We start from the raw sequence: 17,724 nt of genomic DNA on the forward strand, positions 1-17,724 counted from the left end.
TGGGTGTTTCCCAGAGATGGGTTGCAGCTGGAAGAGCATCCGCTGCTTAAAACATATGCTGGATAAGTTGGCGGTTCATTCCGCTGTGGTGACCCCAGATTAATAAAGGGACTAAGCCGAAACGAAAATGAATGAATGAATGAATTTTCATTATCATAAGTGTTTTATTCTTTGTGAAATAGCCTATATACGCAGCACAAGTTCATTTCACCCTTTGGTGGAATTTAGCAAAACAGTAAACAACCCAAACTCATCATGAGTATGTGCAACGTTAGCTTGCAGCATTTGTTGACAAATCCACTAGAGGCCACTGTCTACATTTTTGAAAATCTCTATGACATTACATGGCTATATGTTTAAATACATGCCAATAACACATCCTTCTTATACACGTCCCTGAGAAGCTGTGGCTTCAAGTCTGTATACTTTAACCACAATTTTACATTCCTTTATTTTTCACCTGGTTTCTGAAACCATCCTTCACCAGACTCAAACCTAGTCAGCACAACGTCCCAAGAATGACGCCATACAAGGTGAGCTATCGAGCAAACTGACCGCTGCAGAAAAGCCATCCATACAAAGATAAGCAGATGAAATATACTCATTTGATTAGTGTTCACACATGCTGATTTTTACAGTGACAACGCAAACACAGACGCAGGCAAGATAGATAGTAGATCTGAGAGCTGTGGGAAGTGGAGGATTTTCAGTCCATAATATTGCAGTGATATTACTGTAAACTATATCATTTAGACTAAGAAATGTCTTTAAACTGAAAGAGTACTTTGCCATCAGGAGAAACAATAACAAAGAACACTTATCACACACTAATCAAATCCGTAGAGACAGGACAATCAACACCAATAGGAGCCACGTCTTTTTTAAAAGAAGAGGAGTGGCAAATCCAGATTTCACCATTTCTAGATGCAAAATGCTCTCAGGTAAAAAATGTTCCTTACAAACGTGTTTTCGTCACGTGTTAGCAGACCACTGTAATCTGTGCTCTCATCGCGGGGAAATGGAAACAAAACTTTTATTGTGGCACATTTATAAACACAACACTGATGACCCATGTCTCCAAACAATTCTTCCACTACTTGTTTGAATTACGGTTGGCAACACAACGTGGCGTCTCTCTGAACACTGTAACAGGTAAAAACAGTCTTCGATGCTATATGATGCATATTAATGAAGTGCTACTTCATTCACAATAAAGCGCGCTGATTGGTTCGAACAAAGTCTTTCTCATGAAGTAATGCTGAATGACGTCACTTTGTACCTGCTGGTACAGACATCTAGTCTCCATGCAAGAATTTACACAAGGATCTCATCGCCGTGACGTTGCTCTGATATTTCTTTTTAAACTGGAAGAACGAATTGGCTGTAAACAACGCAAAAACAACCAATTTTTTTATGCTTTGGTGAAATATATGTGTCCTAATAGTGTTTTTAGCATTGTGGGACACATATCTGACTGTCAACATTTCAAAAAAATGCATTTTGGTGTTTTGTGACCCTTTAAAAAACTCTCCCTCCACATGAAAACGCCAAAACGCATTGTGATGCAGGTTAAGGGCATGCCGAAGCAACATGTGGAGATTTTTCAGGACCACACTCGAAACCAAGGGGTAAGAAAATTTTCCAGAATACACCAGCCACATAGCTGAACCCGGAAGTAAGAATATCCACAAATTAGTATCTTTTGTCAATATTACGAATTTTTACAACAAACAAGTCCATGTTTTAATATATTCATTCATGTTTTACCGTCATAATAAAACATAAAACGCTAAAATAAAAACCACTAAATTTCGCTATCTATAATCCATAATAATAACTCCTGTATAACAGTCCCACAACATTCTGACACTCGATGACACTCGAAAACCCTGTCGGAAAAGTCTGGTGGCTGGGAATGAGCTGTTTACAGTGTCTGCTATAATGTTAATGTTGTTTTTGTGTGTTTACATTGCAAAGTATTACGAGCTTATTGCCATATTATATTGTTATTATAACATAATATATGCCTTCAGTGATTTCCTGAAGATAAATACCAAAAAATAACAAAAAATGACACAGCAGTCGCCATTTTCTGATCTCATATGAAGCAAGAGATTGCGATGGCATAAGATGATGTGTGCAGGTACTATAGTGCTGTCCCAATTCTTAGGGGTAAACTTTAAAGCCCTTCCCCTTCACACTCGGTTTTAAGGGAAAAGGGGAAGGCGTAGAGGTACAAAAATGGAATTGGGATTGGGACTAAGTATTTGCCCAAGTAAATTGCTGTAATAAAGTTGATGACCACCTGGTCATCGGGAAGGAGGAGGCAAAAAACCTTTCATACACATTTTAATAATGAAAAAATAAACAGAAAAACAAACTGAAAGCAAAAATAAAACATTAGGTGTCCAGACATGGTGCTCCCTCTTCTACCACTCCTGTCTCTCCTCGTTTTATTATTCAGAGCTCCTTCATTGAACTCGAGGCCAGTACGGGAAACAGGTGCTGCTCGTTATCACTCAAGCACCAGCCACGCCCCATTCCCACAACTTTCGGTCCCGCCCCTTGCTACAATTGCATTAAATCAATGCAACCGTGAAAACAGAGGCAGATTAACATCCCACGGGCAAACAACACATAATATGCGATGCGTGTGCTACGAATGAGCGGACGCATTTTGCCCCATTTGCATTTTCTGTGCTTGGTGTGAACCCAGTCGTGTTGGCCAATCAGCAAGGTGAAAACAGCATGTACTTCAAGATGATGAGGCGAAAACTCTGCTTGAAGTGTCCACAAGAACTAACAGTACCCAGAGTTAAGAAAACCTTTACCCTGATCGGAGTTTTCCCAAAGTTTCAGTCACCTGATACAGTGTTTTTGTGTGGAAAACAGCGAAACCACATAGAAAAAAGTGCAGTTTTGAAAGTACCTGAGTTTGTGTGGACAGGGCCTAAATGCTTTGCACTGTAGTTTGAAAAGGAACAAAACTTGCCTGCGCCATAAAGCCCTGTAGCATCAGTTTTTTTACAGAAACTGCAGGCAAACATATACTGAGTCACATACAGTATTTGCAGTTTCCCAAAAATTTAGCCCTGGACACATGTTCTCAATGAGCCTGTGATGAAAATATATTATCTTAAAGCACAATTTGTGTTACGTTTCTTGGTTATCCACGTAACAATCACTTTATAGGGAACATATAGAAGTAACTAACCTTCTGAGCAGAAGTCTCCCTGTCGGCCGAGGTTGCAGTGACATCGAGAGCCGCCAGTGTCGTAATCATTGATGCAGAAGCTGTCAGCCGGGCAGACCGTCTCTTCACATGGGACATCATAGACTCGCACTCTTTCCCCTTTCCACGGTGTCAATGATGGACTGGAAGATGGCACTGGGGGTGGGGGCGTGGCAGTCTGTGGCGTGACTGTTGTTTTGGAGGCGGTTGTTGTGGTTACAGGTGTAGTTGTTGTTGTTGTTGTTGTTGTTGTAGTTGTGGTCCATATTGATGCTGTTGTCGGAGTGAAGCTGATATTTGGGGAAACAGGGGTTCTCATCCTGTAAATAACATTACCATTTCCAGGAGTCCCGATGCGGGAGCGTAGCTGAGACCGCCTGCCGCTCTTCTTACTGCTAGGAAACTTCATCTGCAAAATATGAAATTGAAGGTAAAATGATGAGCCCTCCTGTGATTGTTGTTTTCTTTTTCAAATATTTCCCAAATGATGTCTAACAAAGCAAGGGATTTTTTCCACAGTACTTCCTGTAATATTTTTTCTTCTGGAGAAAGTCTTACTTGTTTTATTTCGGCTAGAATAAAAGCAGTCTTTAATTTTTTAAAAACCATTTTCTGGTCAACATTATTAGCCCTCTTAAGCAATATTTTTTATTGACGATCTACAAAACAAACCATCGTTATGCAATGACTTGCCTATTTATCTTAATCTGCCTACATAACCTAGTTAAGCCTTTAAATGTAACTTTAAGCTGTATAGAAGCGTCTTGAATAATATCTAGTCAAATATTATGTGCTGTCATCATGGCAAAGATAAAAGAAATCAGTTATTAGAGATGAGTTATTAAAACCATTATGACAAAAATGAAAACAAAAGATGTCTCACCTCCTCAATGAAGACATCATAATCTGAGTCATCAATATCAAGCTTGTCTTCATCTTTATTGTCAGAGTTTGAGATGTAGACGTCATAGTCTCCACTGCCTGTGTCCACTGAACCTGTTTTTAAAGCGGGGCATTGCAAATTTCAATCATTTGATCTCATAAACACAATGGACACAAAAAACTAATCATTATCATCTCATGCACAGAATACATGTGATTTCTAGATTTCAAAAACATGCTAGAAGCATGAAGTAGAAGGTCTCTGAGACTTGTTTACACCTCACACAATGGTGAATTGTTTATAAATTTTCCATATCACCTTCTTTTTTCACATGGTTTACTAAGCATACAGAATAAGTACAAATTATCTTTGAGACAGTATAAATGAACAGTTTGTTATAAGGGTTGGTTATAGATGTAGGACAATAGAAACCACAGCTTTATACTGTATTTCAAGAGTTGAGATGATTGATTATAAAGCGAGTTTGACATGCTGTCCCGGGAGAGAGCCCTGAGCTCAGAATATCCTTGAGCCTGGGGCTCCCTCCCGTTTGCAGGATGAGAGGGAAGTTTGAGCTCTGGTAGGTCTCAAGGACTCCCCCCTCTTTGTTTAGAGCTGATTACAGATCATAATTTGCTATATAGAGAGATAATGCTGGTTAAGAGTTCGACTATAGTGTTAATTTAGATTGATCAATTCACTTATGACATGTTTTTTGGACTGTGGGAGGAAATCGGAGAACCCGGGGGAAACCCACGTGAACACGGGAAGAACGTAAAAAAAAAAAAAAAAAAAAAAAAAAAACGACATTTGGCCTGTTAAGGATTTGAACCTGTGAGGTTCTTGCTGTGATGCAACAGTGCTAACCACTGGGCCACCATGCCACGCTTTTAAGGGAAAGGTGGAGGAGTAGGGGTGAAAGGGGGGATTCCTCAAGGCAAAGATAACTGTAGTAAAAAAATCTTGTTATTTATAATGAGTTAAGAATCATCTGATTGGTGAATCATGCATTAGTTAATGCGGGACCAGTTGTGTTCAATCACAAGACCGTGATCCTCTCGAAATTAGTTTACAAATAAACTTCACAAAAAATAATTATCCAAATGGGATGTCCCCACAATTTACAAAAACAATCCTGAGACACTGTGAGTGTGTGCTTGTTTATGTGGTTTACAAAATTGTATAAAGACATGGATAAGACCTAGTTGTACTCTATTAAGGTGGTTTACAAGGACGCCTTATGTCCTTGTAATTTCCAAACACTTAAAATTCATACTTACAGTCTTTTGACATTCAACATTTGCCACAGGTTTCCTGTGAGGTTTGGGTTTATGGGTAGGTGAAGAAAAAGGCCAGCAAGTATTGAACACGTCAGAATTTTTTTTCAGAAAACATATTTCTAAAGGTGCCGTTCACTTGAAAACAAAGAAATACATATATAAAAAGAAAACAAATCTAATTAGTTTACAAATGAAGTTCTTTGTAATAAAATTAAATGACACAGGAAAAAGTATTGAACACATGAAGAAAGGGAGGTGTAGAAAGGCAGTGAAAGCCCAGACAGCAGCTGAAATCTCTCAGCAGTTCTTCAGCAACCCTCTTCCCTTCATCAGTGTAAATGAATATCAGCTGCTTCAGTCCAACAGCTACATTAGCAGAAGGATGTAGATGAAACCAGGGTGGACATTTCAGCAAGATGATGATCCATAACACAGCCAAGGAAACTTTCAAATGCTTTCAGAGAAAGAAAATCAAGCTGGAGAATGGACCAGGCAATCACCTGACTCGAATCCAATAGAAAATACAAATTAAAGCTCAGATTTGATAGACGAGACCCACAGAACCATCAATATTTTTACATTCTGTTGAAGTCTGTGAAAAACTCACACCTGAGCAATGCATGTGACTCCATATAAGAGGCTGCCATCACCAAAACAGCCTTTTATATAAAGTATTAAATACAGGGTGTCTTGGAGGGGAGAGGTGTCCAACCTACAGCATCTAAACACTGTGGTACCTCAGGGCTCTGTTCTTGGGCCATTTCTCCTCTCCATCTACACGACATCTTTAGGAACAGTCATCCAGAAACATGGATTTTCCTACCACTGCTATGTTGATGATACCCAGCTATACCTCTCTTTTCACCCTGATGATCCCTCGGTTCCAGCTCACATTTCAGCCTGCCTGTCAGACATTTCACACTGGATGAAAGATCATCATCTTCAGCTTAACCTTGCAAAAACGGAAATGCTTAAAGTTTCTGCCAACCCGACTCTTCACCATAACTTCTCAATCCAGATGGATGGAGCAACCATCACTGCATCCAAAATGGTAAAAAGCCTTGGAGTAACGATTGATGACCAACTGAACTTCTCTGACCACATTTCTAGAACTGCTCGATCTTGCAGATTCGCACTCTATAACATCAGAAAGGTCCGACCCTTCATATCTGAACATGCAGCTCAACTCATTGTTCAAGCTCTTGTTCTCTCCAAACTGGATTATTGCAACTCTCTACTAGCCGCGCTTCCAAGCTCTGGCTTTGCTCCTTCTTATCTGCTCTCACTTCTGCAGATTTATGTGCCCTCCAGAAACTTGCGTTCTGTGAATGAACGTCGCCTCGTTGTTCCATCCCTAAGAGGGAAGAAATCACTTTCCCGAACTCTCGCATTCAATCTGCCCAGTTGGTGGAATGAACTCCCTAACTACATCAGAACAGCAGAGTCACTTGCTGTCTTCAAGAAACGACTAAAAACTCAACTATTTAGTCTCCACTTTCCTTCCTAATCTTAACTGCCTCTCTGGCTATACCACTAACTGTACTCTCTCTCAAAAAAAAAATTCTTCTAATGCTTAGCTTCTTAGACTTTACAGACCTGAAACTTGTCTATAGCACTTGTTCACTGCTGCTCTTTTAGTTGTGTAAATTGCTTTCTTGTCCTCATTTGTAAGTCGCTTTGGATAAAAGCGTCTGCTAAATGACTAAATGTAAATTTGAGTAGTTCAGTATTTGTGTCATTTCATTATTATTACACATAACTCCTTTTTTAGATTTGTTTTGCTTTGTTTTATTTTTATGTTTGGATGGTTTGGGTCTTTTCAAAATCTGGCCCAACTCCATGTCAACAACTCCTGTAGAAATATTATTCCCAAGAAAAAATATGATATAAAATACCAAATAAAATAAACTGCTTCTATGATCAGTTCTCGAAAATCACATATACAAGTGTGTGTGTGTGTGTGTGTGTGTGTGGTGGTCTTTGCTAATCTGTCTGCTTAGGGGTTCTGTGTGCGTAACAAGCTCTATGTATATGAACAGGCTTTGAGATGCTTAATCTAATAAGTCTGGTCATTCCAGCCACCGTGCCTGCAAAAACAACCCTCTTTAAATGTGCAAAGAGCATCCAAATGACAACAACCGCACAATAAAGCATGCAAACCGCACACAAGTTTTCATTTAGACCCTTTTATCCACAGCAGTTTACCATGCATATGTTATAGGGCACAATGGTTATGGTGTAAAGTACAGTAAGCAGACGTAAAGTGATGTCCTGATCAAGCTGTAACTCACCGAGAGTGCGGACGGGGTTGTTAATGGCACTGGGAGGACTGATGCCGTGTGCGTTTACGGCTCTGATCACAAACTGATACTCGGTCTCAGGAATCAGCCCCTTGAGCACCATAGAGTTGGACTCCACTGGCTCTCTGATGTACGTCCACTCAGTGTCCATCTCCGGCCTGCAGCACACAAACACACAGCACTACAGTGAGAAAACAACACATGCAGTCAAAGCAAATATTACTTCATATTTATTATATTTACATTTACATTATGATCACAACAGTTTACACTGACAAAATGCTTTACTTAATTAGATTTTTAGTCTTCTTTCTAGAGCAAATATCTAAAAATTCTTAAATTAAGAAGCATTTTCTAGACAACCATAAAATATTGTTTTGTTTTAAGAAATAATATGCCAAAATTAAGTGAGGTTTTCCTCAAACAAGCACAATAATCTGGCAATGGGGTAAGCAAATTCATCTTATGCCAAATGGAAAAACAAGATTATTTTGCTTACCCCATTGGCAGATTATTTAGCTTGTTTTAAAGAAAAACTCACTTAATTTTGGCATATTACTTCTTAAAACAAAACAATATTTCTTGTCTAGAAAATGCTTCTTAATTAAAGAATTTTTAGATATTTGGACTAGAAACAAGACAAAAAAATCTAAGCAAGAAAAGCATTTTCTGCAGTGTAGAAAATGCTTTAAAAAAAAGACAATAACTCAACAAATTCATCTTGATAATTTCAGATAACTTTGATAAAAAGGTACAGTAATCAGGGCCGGATTATCTAATATGAAATATGGGCACATGCGCACATGAGACCCATACAAAACGAAGAAAAAAGTTGCTAATGCTAATTTCAGAGTCGCTGCGTCCAAAATCGCATACTTCCACACTACACTACCTGACAAAAGTCTTGTAGCCTATTCAAGTTTCAGGAACAGCAAATATTAACTTGACTTCTAGTTGATCATTTGTTATCAGAAGTGGCTTATATGAGGCAATGGCCTTTAGATTACGCTTATTTTACTAAAATAAAATATGATCATGCCTGAATTCTTAATTATTTCATTAGGACAGTAAGGTCTGACTTTGCTTAGACAAAAGTCTTGTCACTAAACAGAAATAATGTACAGTATAGAACAGGGGTGGGCAAACTCGGTCCCGGGTGGCCGGTGTACTGCACAGTTTAGCTCCAACTATAATCAAACAGACCTGCTTTTAGATTTCTAGTGATCTTGAAGACCTTGATTAGCTTGTTCAGGTGTGTTTGATTAGTGTTGGAGCTAAACTGTGCAGGACACTGGCCCTCCAGGACCGAGTTTGCCCACCCCTGGTATAGAATATAAAGTCATGCTGCAGTGGAAAAAGAATGAATATTTTATATGACTCCCATGAGCTTGGAGGACTGCATCCATACATCTCTGCAATGACTCAAATCATTTATTAATAAAGTCATCTGGAATGACAAAGAAAGCGTTCTCTCCTGTGGTTTGTAATGTAATGGGCAGCACAAATGTCTTGATACCTCAGGCTGTTGATGTTGCCATCCACTCTGCAGATCTCTCGCATGCCCCCATACTGAATGTAACCCCAAACCATGACTTTTTCTTCACCAAACTTGACTGATTTCTGTAAGAATCTTGGCTCCATGCAGGATCCAGTAGGTCTTCTGCAGTATTTGTGATGATTGAGATGCAGTTCAACGGAGGATTCATCAGAAAAATCGACCTTCTGCCACTTTTCCAAATGATCAACTAGAAATCAAGTTATTATTTGTTTCTCTTACAACTGGGATCGGCGACAAGACTTTTGTCAGGTAGTGTATATAGTATGTTAAAAACAATATGCGAGCAGAGTATGTCAGAATTCAAAACAGTATGTGAGAAGTACTTGGATTACCTACTACTACTGTTGAGATTCTGAAGTGTGCATCTGATGGATGCTACACTATCCCATGATGCCACGCGAGAAAATCCATCAACAGGAGTGAACCAACCCTGTCCCAACCCTGTTCCTGAAGGCACACCAACAGTCCACATTTTCAACCTCTCCCTAATCAAACACACCTGAATCATCTTATCATAACACACCTGAATCATCTTATCATAACATCAGAAGAGACTCCAAAACCTGAAATGAATGGGTCAGATAATGGAGGAATCCAAAATATGTACTCTTGGTGTGCCTCCAGGAACAGTGTTGGGAAACACTGGGTTACGTCATAATGACTAATGGCGGATGTAGTACGTCCCAATTCATACTACTCACATTCATACTATATAGAACGTACTTTTCTAATGGCTGTGTATTAAATTCAAATGTAATACCTACTGAGTATTAGACAATTTTGGATGCAGCCAGTGTCTTTTTAGGCTCATCGTAAATAGCTCACCATGCTGGCAGAAGCTATCTATGCAATCTCCAAACATCAAAGTCTGACTGACATAGACAACATTCCTAAAGATGTAGTTTTGGTAATAGGTTGTAAAGCACACGGCCACAAGTTTTGACACAATCTATGATCAATCCAGTTCAAATCTACCTTCTCGAAAACTCAATCTTCTATTTATCCCCCATAACATATCTGATATAAAAGATGTTTATTTTTAATAAGAAGGAAATATTTAGTTTAAAATTTTAAATATTGAAATAATTAAAATATGAAAATAAGTGCTGTACCATTGCTGAAGCAGGCACAATGATATTATACAGTGACTGAAAATAGTCCATAGCTAGGTCATTTTGCCTGCTGCAGGCATGGTGTGGCAGTAAATTTCTGTGATCATTACGATAGAATGAGAGTATAGTTCCTAGCCATATCAGCCAAGAAAATAGCAACTTATAATTTTCCACCTGTCTCAGTTCATGATCTTACTACCAAAACTGTTTTTGAATTCTTTCAGTGACATTCTCTTATTTAATAGTCGAATTCGATTAAATGACTTATGCTATGCTAAGCTAAGCTATGCTAAGCTAAAAGTGCTCTCGCCAGACCCAGAGATCAGCTGAATGCATTCAAAAATGGTAAAATTCAACTGTTTAACTGTAGAGGAGCTGTAAAAAAATAAGTATATTTCCAAAAAAAATCTGACAGACAAGTTATATACAAACAAAATCCAAATGTCAAGTTTTAGCAGTGCATAATTTTATTTATTTTATTTTTTTCTGGCTATTGGGTCTCCTCATGAATCCACTGAAAATGAGATTATTCTACTTCGCAAGCATCAAAAATCACTACAGTTAAAAATAATGTTGTGCTTTTCCAACACAGAGATAAATTGGCCAGATTTATGTGAAAGGTTGTTAATCTGAGAAGCAGACGGTCTGCACGGATGAATCTAATCTGCTGGGCCTGTTGGATAATTATTTACCAGGATTACAACACACTAATTTCACACCCAAACACACACATACTGTATATGTAGACATATACAATACAGCAGCTTTTGAACTTGAAATGCAGCACTCATGGTTTAGGATGCTGAGGAAAAGACACATTTTTACACATGCTGAGAAAAGCGTTATTTGACAATAATTATAGTAAACAAGATATAATATAATATTGATATTTGAGATTCTTTGCTCAATTATTCCTTTAGTACGTATCTTGTTGTAAATTTTTCACTTAATAGCATGGGCAGGACGGTGGCTCAGTGGTTAGCACTGTCGCCTCACAGCAAGAACATCGCTGGTTCGAGTCTCGGCAGGGTCGGTTGGCATTTCTGTGTGGAGTTTGCATGTTCTCCCTGTGTCGGCGTGGGTTTGCTCTGGGTGCTCCGGTTTCCCCCACAGTCCAAACACATGCGCTATAGGTGAATTGAACAAGCTTAATTGTCTGTAGGGTATGTGTGTGAATGCGAGAGTGTATGGGTATTTCCCAGTGTGGGATTGCGTTGGAAGAGCATCACCTGCGTAAAACATATGCTGGATAAGTTGGCGGTTCATTCTGCTGTGGCAACCCCTGATAAATACAGGGACTTAACCGAAGGAAAATGAATGAATGAATTAATAGCATATTTCAAGAAATTACTCACATTTACACATCATTTAAATCAATAACATTTTGAAGCAGAAAAAAGTATTTATTGTTACGGAAGCAGACGGACAAACAAGGGGAGTGAGTATAAACAATGTTTATTCCAACAGTAGAGTATTAATGAATATTGATGGAGCGATGAACGGAGTTTAGTGGAACTGATGATCCTCTTTGTCAGGTGGGATGACAAACACTGAAGGATGACCGAATGCACACACCAGAGGACTTGCGGGGAAGACAGACTGACGAGACACACAACGCTGACAGGACACCGGGAACACTGGACAGACTAGAAGGAAACAGAATAAAGTTAAGTATAATTGCTGAGATCGTAGGGGAGTGAAACCTAGGAAGTGGTTCACTCAGAGTCCGCTTCGTAGGAACGAGACCGGACACTGAGTGAAGTGAGGTGTGTGCTTATATAGTGAATGGGAGTGATTGGGTGCAGCTGTGCGTGGTTAATACTCAGGTGAAGGTGCTCGGTGCGTGATGTTGGTGGAAGAGCCTGGCCAATCCGTGACATTACCCCCCTCCCCAGGGCCCGCTCCTGAGGGCCTGAACCTCCGACGTCGTGGTGGTCTACCTCGTCCTCGAGGTGCTGGAAATTCTGGGTGATTGGAGTGGAACTCTTCCATAAGTGCGGGATCTAGTATATCGGATCTGGAGACCCATGACCTCTCTTCTGGACCGTATCCTTCCCAGTCGACGAGGTATTCAAGCTGACCACCACGACGCCGGGACCGTAGGATGTCCTTGACTTGGTAGATGGCCCCTTCTTCTAACATCAGGGGGGGAGGAGGTTCCTCTTCATGGCCAGGCTCTGTGGAGGGAATCAGAGGATCGTGAAAGGGTTTTAGAAGGGACACGTGGAATGTGGGGTGGATTCTGTACTGTGGTGGTAACTGTAATTTGTATGTGACGGGGTTGACCTGTTCCAGAATGGTGAAGGGACCAACAAATCTGGGACTTAATTTTCGGGAGGGCAGTCGCAACCGGATATCTCTGGTGGAGAGCCAGACCTTTTGTCCTGGAGTATAGATGGGGCCTGGAATCCTCCTCTTATCCGATACCTCCTTTGTTCTGCGTACTGCCCTCTGGAGATGATGATGAGCATCGTCCCAGACTCTCTCGCTCTCCCGGAACCAGTAATCCACTGCGGGGACATCAGATGGTGCGCCATCCCAGGGGAAGAGTGGAGGTTGGAACCCTAGGATGCACTGGAATGGCGTGAGTCCGGTGGTAGGTTGCCGCAGGGAATTCTGGGCGTATTCCGCCCAGCCCAGAAACTGGCTCCAGGAGTTTTGGTGACCGTGACAGAAGGTCCGGAGGAACCGCCCCACTTCCTGAATTTTCCTCTCTGTCTGGCCGTTGGTTTGGGGGTGATAGCCAGACGAGAGGCTTACGGTCACACCTAGGAGTCTGAAGAATGCTCTCCATAGTCTGGAGATAAATTGGGGTCCTCGATCCGAGACTATATCTTCTGGTAACCCAAAATTTCGAAAGACGTGGTTGAACAGGTTTTCGGCGGTCTCTAGGGCTGTGGGTATACCTTTCAAAGGAATCAAACGACAGAATTTAGAGAATCGATCTATGATGACTAGAATGCAGGTGTTACCTTCAGACAATGGGAGGTCTGTCATGAAGTCAACTCCTAGGTGTGACCAGGGGCGGTTTGGGATGGGCAAGGGATGGAGTTTACCAGCAGGTAGATGGCGAGGACTCTTTGCCATAGCGCATTCTCTGCAGCCCTGGACGTATCTTCTCACATCCCTCGCCATGTTCGGCCACCAAAAGCGTTGGGATAGCAGCGAGAGGGTGTTGTTGGCCCCAGGATGTCCTGTGCCCAGAGATGTATGGCTGGAATGAATGAGATCTACCCGTTGGTTTTCAGGGATGAAGCGTCGATTGGGGGGACAGCCCGGCGGAGTTCTGGATTCTGGAGTGGCGATTACTGTAGGAGCGGACCATTGGATGGGACAGATAGTGATCTGATCGGGAAGGATCTTGGCCGGTGTCTCAATAATTTCATGCTGGTCGTGAATTCTGGAAAGTGCGTCTGCTCGGATATTCTTTGAACCTGGTCGATATGAGATAGAGAACTGAAATCTGGAGAAGAACAATGACCAACGGGCCTGACGAGGACAGAGTCTTTTAGCATCTTTTAGGTATTGGAGATTTTATGATCTGTGATCACCTGGAACGAATGTTTGGCCCCCTCCAACCAGTGTCGCCACTCCTCCAGGGCGAGCTTGATGGCCAGAAGTTCTCGATTCCCAATGTCATAGTTCCTTTCCGCCGGGCTGAGCTTCCGGGAGAAATAGGCACATGGATGGAGTAATGAAGGAGTACCGTGGTACTGGGACAGGATGGCTCCCACTCCGGTGGTCGATGCATCCACTTCGACCACAAACGGCAAGTCAGGATCAGGATGAGTCAGCAGTGGGGCTTGAGTGAAGGATTCTTTTAGGTTTTGGAAGGCTGCGGCGGCTTCGGGAGGCCAGGGTAGTGCTTTGGGTTTATTTTTCAACAGGTTGGTGAGCGGAGCGGTGATGAGACTGTAATTCTGGATGAAACGTCGGTAGAAATTAGCAAATCCTAGGAAACGTTGGAGTTCCTTTATGGTTTTTGGTTCGGGCCAGGAGATGACGGAAGTGACCTTCCCCTCGTCCATACGAACCCCTCTTTGATCGATGATGTACCCCAAGAACTGAACAGATGGTGAATGGAAGGAGCATTTTTCAGCCTTGAGGTACAGGCGGTGTTTCCTGAGGGTTTTCAGGACCTCCGCAACGTGGTGGCGATGTTCGGCCTCACTCCGGGAGTAAATCAGGATATCATCTATGTATACAATGACGAAGAGATGGAGGAACTCCCGGAGGACTTCGTGGATGAAGTTTTGGAATACGGAGGGGGCGTTAACCAGACCATAGGGCATGACCAGGTACTCGTAGTGTCCAGTAGGGGTCACAAACCCAGTCTTCCACTCGTCCCCCTCACGTATTCTCACCAGGTTATAGGCGCTGCGGAGGTCCAACTTGGTGAAAATTTTGGCGGATCTGAGTTGTTCCAGGGCCGCAGGGACGAGAGGAAGGGGATACCGGAACTTGACTGTCCCTTGATTTAGGGTTCTGTAATCGATACATGGCCGCAGCCCTCCATCCTTCTTAGCCACGAAGAAGAAACTTGAGGCAGCAGGTGACGTGGATGGACGGATATACCCCTGACTCAGAGCCTCATGGATGTACTCCTCCATTGCCTTGGTCTCCGGAAGGGACAACGGGTAGATCCTACCTCTGGGCATAGGAGCATCTGGAAGCAGGTCTATGGCGCAGTCCCATGGCCGATGTGGAGGTAGCTGGGAAGCTCTCTTGGGGCAAAACACATCCTCGTATGAGGAGTAGATCTTCGGGATCTGAATGGATATTTTCTCGACTGGACTTTCGACAGACGTGACGTAGACGGTAAGGGGTCTTCGAATTTGTAAGGGTAGATCAGGAAAACAGCTGGATCGGCATTCTTCTCCCCATCTCTTAATTTCTCCTGTGCCCCAAGAGAGGATGGGATCGTGCTTCACCAGCCACGGGCGCCCTAAGATGATATCCATCGATGCACCCTCCAGAACCAGAAATTGAATCTCCTCTTTGTGGAGCAGTCCTACTTGGAGATTGACGGGTTCACATTTTCGATGGATACGTGCCTGACAATGGATATCTTTGGTTATGGGCTGAATCTGATAGACGTGCGTCGAGGCTTCTGTGTTAAGCTGGAGTCTGCGACAGAGGGCGTGCGAGATGAAATTTCCTGCTGACCCGGAGTCGATGAGGGCTGTGACTGAAGCTGAGACAGAAGGGGTAGTTAACTGGACATTAGTGGTGAGAGGATGCATCTTTTCAATAGGAGAACTGAACAAACTCACCACAGAGCGTGCTGGACGAATGGGACAGTCCAGCCTGACATGTCCTTTGGCGCCACAGTACATGCACAGACCCCGGGTCAGCCTCCTCTGTCGCTCGGTGATCGTGAGTCTACCAGATTCGATGATCATGGGTTCTGGTTCTGGAGGGACGGCTGGCTCTGGCGAACGGAGGAGTGCTTGGGATATTGGTGGAGGATCATGCTGGTAGACCCTCAGACGATCGGAACAGCGCAGAGAGTGTTGGATGAACTTCTCCAATCCCATCGTATCGTCGAGGGCGGCCAGCTGTAACCGGAGGCTGGGCTCTAGTCCGAACCGGTAGGTTGTGAGGAGAGATCGCTCATTCCAGCCGCTAGCAGCAGCCAGAGTTCGGAACCTGAGAGCATAATCCTGAGTGGACATGGCTCCCTGTTTGAGATGGTATAGCTGTTCTCCAGCTGCTACTTCAGCATCCGCGCGACCAAAAACCTCCTTGAAGTACTTTGTGAATGACTGAATGGAATTTGTTACCGGCCCAGACTGTTGCCAGATGGTTTCAGCCCACCGAAGAGCCGACCCAGAGAGGAGGGAGATGATGAAAGCGATTTTGGACCGATCTGTAGGGTATAACTCGGGTTGCATAGTGAATACCAGAGAACATTGCAGGAGAAATCCATTGCACTCCTCCGCCCCGCCAGAGTAGGGCGCTGGTCGAGCCATGGGACTGGATGAGTGGATGGACGGTGAAGAAGTGCTCGGTGCTGGTGGTGCTTCGGGAAGTGGAGCAGATGGTAGTAGCACTCTCTTCAATGAATCCACCAACTCCTGAAGGGGATCGTGAGTGCTCATGCTGTTGGTAGTTTATGGTCCGGTCTTCTGTTACGGAAGCAGACGGACAAACAAGGGGAGTGAGTATAAACAATGTTTATTCCAACAGTAGAGTATTAATGAATATTGATGGAGCGATGAACGGAGTTTAGTGGAACTGATGATCCTCTTTGTCAGGTGGGATGACAAACACTGAAGGATGACCGAATGCACACACCAGAGGACTTGCGGGGAAGACAGACTGACGAGACACACAACGCTGACAGGACACCGGGAACACTGGACAGACTAGAAGGAAACAGAATAAAGTTAAGTATAATTGCTGAGATCGTAGGGGAGTGAAACCTAGGAAGTGGTTCACTCAGAGTCCGCTTCGTAGGAACGAGACCGGACACTGAGTGAAGTGAGGTGTGTGCTTATATAGTGAATGGGAGTGATTGGGTGCAGCTGTGCGTGGTTAATACTCAGGTGAAGGTGCTCGGTGCGTGATGTTGGTGGAAGAGCCTGGCCAATCCGTGACATTTATATAATTTATATAAATGCACTACTATTTTTGCATTATCATTGTTTATTTTCCTGTTACTGTTGTGTACAGAGATTTGAAATATATTATTTATTTCCCCTCCAATCATTTTCAATCATCGCATTACATTTTGGTCATTTTTCCTTCCAAATAAAATTTCCCCAGACCCATGCAACATATGACCTCTAAATAAATACGGGTGCTGTGACATGTACCTATATCAAAGAGCTTAGAATGACCAAGAGGCGACACTCAATAGAACGTTCCAGTGCAACAGCAGCGCCCAGCAATTCCGCCATTCTGGAGTGAAAGTGATTAGCTGTCCATTGGATCTTATTGCTGTCGCGATGGCAAGCAGCTGCTTTGTTTTTTATTTATTCATTTAAAAAGTGCATTAAAGCTGAAACACAACCTGAAAGACGACAATACAACACTTACAATCTTACATAGACTGGTGATTATCAGCACTTTTAATAGTTTATTTTACAGACTTGTTTAATATATTAACCATACTTGTTTTCTTGAAACTGTCACTTTTAGGTGAAATTACTTTAGTTTAATAGTTTAGGCACTGGCATAATACATATTAATACTGACATGTTAAATTAAATAAACATGACTTTCAAAATGGGAATGTTGATGGCAGATTAACAGCTACTTTTTGTTGGAGTATTATATTATAATATTACATAGTATTTTTTCCAGTGTTGTCTGTTAAAAAAAAGATTATGGGAATATCTATTGGAATTTTCATTC

General features: G+C 42.3%; 1 protein-coding gene across 1 annotated transcript in view; it reads right to left on the bottom strand.

The window, feature by feature from the left end:
• Nucleotides 1–17,724, bottom strand: part of LOC130228841 (pikachurin) — a 67,240-nt gene that overhangs the window by 29,143 nt on the left and 20,373 nt on the right. The window contains exons 7-9 of the mRNA XM_056457314.1: nucleotides 7,687–7,853; nucleotides 4,116–4,228; nucleotides 3,215–3,641 (exon numbers count right to left, since the gene is read on the bottom strand). Of these exons, the coding sequence (XP_056313289.1) occupies nucleotides 3,215–3,641; nucleotides 4,116–4,228; nucleotides 7,687–7,853 (707 nt within the window). The remainder of the gene's footprint in view (nucleotides 1–3,214; nucleotides 3,642–4,115; nucleotides 4,229–7,686; nucleotides 7,854–17,724) is intronic.

The sequence above is a fragment of the Danio aesculapii genome, chromosome 5 (genome assembly GCF_903798145.1).
Source record: "Danio aesculapii chromosome 5, fDanAes4.1, whole genome shotgun sequence".
Classification (NCBI taxonomy): Eukaryota; Metazoa; Chordata; class Actinopteri; order Cypriniformes; family Danionidae; genus Danio; species Danio aesculapii.